This window comes from Electrophorus electricus, chromosome 13 (genome assembly GCF_041902795.1).
Source record: "Electrophorus electricus isolate QZ-2024a chromosome 13, ASM4190279v1, whole genome shotgun sequence".
Taxonomy (NCBI): domain Eukaryota; kingdom Metazoa; phylum Chordata; class Actinopteri; order Gymnotiformes; family Gymnotidae; genus Electrophorus; species Electrophorus electricus.
The window spans coordinates 16,222,501-16,230,000 of NC_137509.1; the positions used below are offsets into that span (position 1 = coordinate 16,222,501).

Sequence of the window (7,500 nt, forward strand, 5' to 3'; positions counted from 1 at the left end):
ATGAGCATTATCTCACACAGCTACATATTTTGCCTATTTGTACTAAGGTCATCCAACAGGAAACAATCATTACTTCTGTCTTAGTGACAATAAGGGTTAGTTCATTTTTAGCACAAAACTAAGCAATGTGGAATATTAAGCAAATTACCTTCAACGTTTACGTATCTTACATATCAGTTTCAAACTTCCCCAGATATCTGTAGACATTTAAATAAGTGAATATATGCCCTAAGAATATGCTACATAAAATATGTGGTTTCACTTGAATGTTTGAGCCTGCTACCACTAGTCTCTACTCCTGCTAATAACTGGCCTTCATGAAGTTATTCACCTTGCTAATGGACATGTTGCAGATTTAAGTTTTTATCTGTTTTGCTGTTGTTTTTGTTGTTTAGCTTTTTCTCCCATATTTGGCCCATTCTATAACAAGTTGGTATGTTTAGCAGCTATATTTAATTGTAATAGTAATAGCAATAATTGTAATAATAGTTGTAGCATTTATAGAGGCAATGAAGTTATTTTCTGTAGGATAATTTAGTGTTGAAAACAGTGTTAAGTTCTGGATGTGAATCTTTATAGTCTTTCATGGGTTGTTGGGTTTGAGTGACATGCTTGGAGTGACAAGCTTTGTGGCTCCATGCAGAGTTCAAACATTTGGATTGGCTCTGACCAGCTAACTAACTGTCTTGCAGAACCTCAAATGGTTCAAAATCCTTTAGTTCATATGCATCCCAAAAATTCCTTACCGCAATTATTTACAATGACTTTTTTTTCTTGTAGAACTGCAAAACTTGTAAAAGTGCTATTATTAAATAACTGCTGAGGAAAATAAGATTAGCCAAAGGAAACTGCCTAGTAGCCTTCTTTAGTCAACCAACATCATGATCTTGAAGTGATCAAGTATTTAGACAAATAGGCCTAAATGAAACAATGAAAGAATAGCAGGACCTCTGTATTTTGACCTTGCATGAACTTTGAGACATTTCTGGACCATAAGGAAGACAGAACCATTCTATAATTATTCAAAATTATTCAGTGAAAAACAGGATTATATTTAACATTTATTTATAGCATCTCCATGTGAGCTTTCTCCCAAGTAAATAAGTAATAAATATACATTTCAAAAGTACAATGATCTATTCTCAGTGCAGACACCACTAATGACATAAATATTAATATTTTTATGCCCTGCAATTCACAATTGCACACTTTTAAGAAAGTATTTTTAGCAGCAACAGTAAAAGAAAATATGTTGTACCAAACAGTTCAGTCTCTGGTTTGACCTTAGGAGGTATTTGCTCATGTGAGGTGGAGCAGTGAAGGTACAGATGATCTGTGGTCATGTTGTATTTGTGGTCAGTGTTGCTCTTTAGGCTGGAGAGGATTGAGGTACTGGTCAAACTCACTGCGGTCCAGCTGGTCTAGCATGTCCACCTGGACCTGCTCCAGGTAAAAATCTAGTGATGGTCCTCCAGAACACAGCACGCATGAACACACCTCTGTCCTTCGCCAATCACGGTGCTCTCCCCTCTGCTGCCCAGCATACTGGGAACTGTAGTATGGCTGGGATTCTGTGGAGCACATAGCTTGCTGTGGATATGCAAAGGAAGAATTCATGTACCCTTCTCCATCAGAGAACATTACCCCTCCGGTTGTATATGTTGCCCCATTCTGAGGTGGAGTGGGGTGACTTGGGAAAGTCAGGCCAGGTGGGTGTGTGTACGAGCTGGAGAGAGTATGTGAGTGTGTGTATGGATACTGGAGGCCTTGGTTTTGGAGCATATAGCTGAGGTGGAGGTTAGAGGAAGCACTGCTCTCGCTAGGAGGAGTCTTGCTGCCACGCCTGTTGGTCTTGCGGCGACGGGGGCGGTATTTGTAGTTGGGGTGGTCGATAGTATGCTGGACCCTCAGCCGCTCTGCCTCTTGCATGTATGGACGCTTCTCAGCCAGAGACATGGCTTTCCATGTTTTACCTACAAAGAGACACCAGAAGAAAATGTGGAACAAAAGCTTATCTGCCATGCTTAAAAATAATAAGTTCACTGGCACACTTTGCTTTGGACCATTAAATTTACCAACCTCCTTGTTTAATCAACAACGTGGGTGGGGGTGGGTGTTTGTGTGAGTGGGTGTGGGTGTTTGTGTGGGTGGGTGTGTGTGCATACTTACCTCTGTTAATGTGCGTGCGTGTACGTGCGTGTGTGTGTATACTTACCAAGTATTTTACTGAGGTCAGTGTTCTCCAGGTCGGGGTTAAGTTGCGCAAGACGTCTGCGTTCCTCTTTCGTCCAAATGATGAAGGCGTTCAAGGGCCTTCTCACTCGCGCTTCCGTCGTCGGTTTGGTTTCCGGGCTTGAGCAGCTCAGCTCAGATTCCACCGACACCGGGCTCGAAGGCCGCGAGACGGGGGAGCGTGCAGTCAAAGAAGGCTCGTGCTGCTTAGGTGGCGCGTAATAACACCGCTCTTTTTCGAGCATCTCGTTCATGGCTCTCATCTCCAGACTAGGGAGCATTCTGTCAAAGTACATGATTGCCTTAAGAGTTCGCCTGTGTCGGCCCCAGAGGTCCGGAGTGACTTTAAGCGGCGCTTGGACCAATGAGCGCGCAGAGGAGTGGATTAAAGGTGTGAGGCTTGACAGGTTTCCCACCTAAGTGATAACTCTCAAGCTCGTGGTCGACCTCAAATCCGAGACCGAGAAAAAAATTCAACCTTAATATCAAAGACAAAAACCTTTATAACCCCAGAAATGTTTACAAAATATGTTTTTGTGTAGATGATGGCGTCTAGTTTAAATATGATCGCTTGACACAAGTTAAACAAACTTCGACTATTGTAATAAAACAACAAACGCAGTGAATTCAAATCTAATATTTAATCGCATCTATTAAGGAATTGTTTATTATAAATATTTGAAAGAAGGGAATTGAAGAAACTGGGATTTTTGTCTGTCACTCACTCTTAGAGTGGTGTTGCTGTATTAACCCGTTTTAAACCCTTACTATTCAAACTATTCAAAGACGTTGCTAACATAGGCCTACGTCATTTACGCACAAATCATTTTGGCAATTCCAATTTTAGACTCGTTTTACCTAATTTTCCTGGACTTATAATATGTTTACTTTAATCACGAAATTTATTTTAATATCGTCTCTAGGTATCAATATTTGCTCGTCCCACAGACGAGAGTTCATGTTCAGTGCAATTTCACAATACCACCTCTCTTGCCACTATCTGTGGTAGATGCAGTGTTTCGGTAGAACTTTTATTCCAGAACGCTTTATTTGTCCCAGTACACGGTCATAAAATCCAATTGATAATATATATTTCATTATAAACAAATGTGTGTGCGGCGTTGGGTTGACTGAGACGTTAAGGAGCATGTGTAAAGGTTATTTTGCTAACCCCCGCTTTTTTGGAACGATAAGATTGCGCGCGGAAATCTGAAACGGTACGGAAGGAAACGTGGGCTTGGAGTGCTAGCGGGGCAGTGCGTTTTGTTCTGACACGTTTTCCCTTGGGAAGCACAAGGTGCTGGCGGTGACGAAAATACTCGATTTCTGTGCGCAAATATAGTGACAGGACTCCCTTGAAGCGAGTTAACGGTCGTTTTCTCGGTCTAAAATATATACTTTTTGCTTTAAAATACTGTGCTGCGACAAGAGCACAAACTGCATGCGTTTAGGTCATTAGCTGGCTACCTAAGCTCACAGCGGAGGACAGCAAAAAAAAAAAAAAAAAGCTTGGGGCTTGTCTAGTGCACCTGTTGCTCTTGTGTGAGACTCCAATTTGGTAAGCTATGGCAGCCATAATAGAATCATGGACCGCGTTGACACCTTGATCAAACACAGTCATCCATTCAGAACTGGCCTCACAGTTAATTCAATGACGGGAGTGATCAAGGTTTAGATTTTTATCTTACGGTCTGGCCCATGTCTGCGTGTCGGCGCAGCGAAACCTGACCCTCTCTAACAATGCAGAGACGACTGTGCGTTAATCGATACGATTTGAGAATAATACACGTTAGACAGTCTAATGATACTGCGGGTAATCGAATTGAAGTGGAGCGCCTTGTTATATCATCAAGTTCTCGAGACCCAGATGATTGAGTATTTGTTAATTGGAGGCTAATTTGATCTTCGATCAGCAGTAATGATTATGATGAAATGCCGTAAAGAGCTTTAAAGAAGAGCCCACATAACTACATTAGAACCCGTCACAATGAGACATAAGAATTAAACTCATCAGTCTAGTGTTATTTCGTGCCACAGTTAACAATAAATGGTTGTTAGATCCCTGAACTGAAATGCGCATTATGTCAGCAAGCGGGGATGATTAAAACGTCGATCAAAATGTAGGCTACACCTGATAAGTAAAATGGTTTGATTCTTTGATTTGATTAATCAGTGGATTAGGCCTATAACTACGATTAAGCCAATAAAATGGTACTATGTTATTACATGTACTCCCAAGATGAAATGTATGAACTAAGTTTAGTGTCGTACCGATAAAGCAATCACCAAAACTCTGTATGTACTCCAACAAGTTTTACATTTCCCACATGTGAATAAACTTCTTATGATGTAGGAATTTACATATTAAAAGAGGCGAAATGACAGTGGACCAATACACATTCTTTCACTGCCCTGATGCGTGTTTACACTAATAAATGATTCTCTTTTCATCTGAAAACTTGTCTTATTCACGTGCTGTTGAATTTAAGACTGGAATCCACATATGAGCGTGAAAGCGAGCACAGGCCGCGAGCTGCCGTTATGCGCGATAATGGAGTTAGTTAATTAGTACGAGCGGCTCAGCGTGACAAGAATAATGTTAGTTTCAGTAGACACTTTCGCAGATCCAGCAAATATCGTAGAATCTTCGAGCAAAGGTTGCTCATATTAAGAAGCACACTTCAATTAAAATGTATCTTGTAAATACGATACACAAGATATAATTAATAATTTATCTGGTAAATATATTTAGGTACATAATTATTTTAACAATATATTGCTTTAATAAAATATAATGACAAAGATTGTCATTAGATACATACATACACACATACATTAGCACATACATCATGTCCAAACAAATTGTGCTGAATTAAATCTATTGTACAACCAGCCCTAATATCTAAAACATATTGGTCTATCTATCTATCTATCTATCTATCTATCTATCTATCTATCTATCTATCTATCTATCTATCTATCTATCTATCTATCTATCTATCTATCTATCTATCTATCTATCTATCTATCTATCTATCTGTCTGTCTGTCTGTCTGTCTGTCTGTCTGTCTGTCTGTCTGTCTGTCTGTCTGTCTGTCTGTGTGTGTGTGCAGGCACATGTGCATGTGATTGTGTTGACTTTTGGCTCAAATTATTTGGAATGTGGTAATCCAGAGCTGGATTCTATGTGATTGAATGGCCACTGTGGTGTGTGAATGGGGATTGTCTTGAACACAATGTTCCATTGTATTGGACAGCAGTCATATATGTGACTGAGCAGAACAGTGTCAGAACAGAACAGAGCCAGAGTCTGCAAGGAGCTCTGGAGAACCTACCACACTTATTTCACTTAGAGATCACTTACTGGAATACAATCTGGAAATACTGGGTCTAACAGAGCTGACTGGATTTACACGTTGGATAATGTGGAGGGAATAGCTTCACTGATTCTGACTGGATGGTTTGATTCAGTACAAGGCTGCGTGGAGACAACATCTGTGTAAGGGTTGCAACAATAACTCTGAGACATTTTGGTGGGATGTATTATATTTGCAAGCTGTTTGATCTTATCTGTATGATGAATATGTGGTAGAACCAGAGTGTGTGTATAATGAAGGTTTGGCCTTACAAACTTCATCAGATGTGAAAACCAGTGCTCTGAGTGCCAGGTTGCTTGTATGTCTGGAGTTTTGACAGAGGATACTCAAATGAGGAGGGACAACATTACTTTACTGCAATATGTAGAGTCACATTTGCATAGACAGCTTTATCACATGCAGTCTATGTTTGTGTGTGTGTGTGTGAGTGTGTGTGAATGAGAGTTACTACAGCACTTCCATATAATGCTGCATTAAATGGGCATTGTGTTTGTATCACTGTTGCATTGTGATTGTGTCAGCAGGTAGTGGAATCAGGTGGGTAAATAGTCAGTATTCAAGTCATCCTCTCTCCCTCTTTTTCTACCACTCCTGCAGATAAGCAGGTGAGTATGAATACAGCCTGAGTGTATTGGCCCACAACCCCCTCCTCAAACAGGAGTCTAGTCTGTAAGACACACACACACACACACACACACACACAGACCCAGACACATGCACGTGCACACACACAAACACACACACACACACACACACACACACACACACACACACACACACACACACACACACACACACACACAGGATTACAAGATCCCCGGGGCACTGTGCTTACAGAGCCCTCATTAGTGAAACACAATGACACCCCACCTCCTAAAGTACATAATAAACCTACACAAACACACACACACACACCTGAAAATTCATTAATTTATTGAAATCTGAACTAATTTTGTAAGTGGCTTTGCATTTCAAAATTCATACAGTCCCAAAGGGATAGAGTGATTGACTCTCCATGAAGTATGAAATGAAAAATACCTCATACCCTAAATAATAAACCATTGACTGAATATAAAGAGCCTTTCCTCATTCAAGCTCACAGAAGACGTCCCATTGACCCTTCACTTATATCTGTTCTTAAAGCCTCAGCTGAAGGTGCAGTCCTGGAACAGTTTGGGATTTATAACTCACTAGCATTCAGTGCTAATGTGGAATTGTATTCTAGTTTGAGTATGTGATAAGACAGCATTATCAGACACTGGCCCTCCTGAAACTATTGTTCACCTCTCAACCAACTGTGATCTACTACTGTATGTCACAGCAGGCTACTGCACTATATTCAGCTCTGATTCTAACACATAAGCATTCAAAGAGGTATCCCTCACACACACTTTTGATAATATCATTGGGGGATTTCTTGCTAAATCCTGCATCTACTCTGCTTTTAGTGAATAATGCATTTCATGAAAAATGTCTGAAAAAGAAAAAGAAGAAATTCGATTATTATCACTGAATTGGTTAGGTTAACTTAGTTAATCAACCTTTTTTTATACAGCTAAGACACTATATTGTGTTTGTCTCAGATAAAACAAGGCAACTCAAAAGCCTGCTTTTTTCAAAGGCTTTTTCTCTATTATTGAGTCAAGCTTCTGTTCTGAGATCCAATTAGGCTACATAAATAAAGCAAATGATGACTCACTGAGACATAAGATCAGTATTACATGGCCTAAGTATTACAGTTGCCTAAAATAAAGTCTATATCTTATACATTTTATACAATTTACCGTATCAATAGGCTTGCACGATTGCGCTCGGATGAATCTTTTATTCTTACAAAAACGCGCGTTCACGCATACACGCACACGCGCATGTGAGTTAGTATTGTCAGTCC

General features: G+C 40.1%; 1 protein-coding gene across 1 annotated transcript; it reads right to left on the minus strand.

The window, feature by feature from the left end:
- Positions 1–1,356: 1,356 nt before the first annotated feature.
- On the minus strand, positions 1,357–2,528 carry sox32 (SRY-box transcription factor 32). The gene is made up of 2 exons (XM_027013160.2): positions 2,216–2,528; positions 1,357–1,973 (listed from the first exon to the last, which is right to left on the minus strand). Exons 1-2 carry the CDS (start codon positions 2,526–2,528, stop codon positions 1,357–1,359), a joined length of 930 nt encoding a protein of 309 aa, XP_026868961.1.
- Between the last annotated feature and the right edge of the window lie 4,972 nt (positions 2,529–7,500).

What these genes read in the sequence shown, in the direction of transcription:
- sox32 (XM_027013160.2), bottom strand. Translation starts at nt 2,528, where the DNA reads ATGTACTTTGACAGAATGCTCCCTAGTCTGGAGATGAGAGCCATGAAC. An exon ending in TGACCTCAGTAAAATACTTG is followed by an intron (nt 1,974 to 2,215) that starts GTAAGTATACAC and finishes GTCTCTTTGTAG; the next exon opens with GTAAAACATGGAAAGCCATG.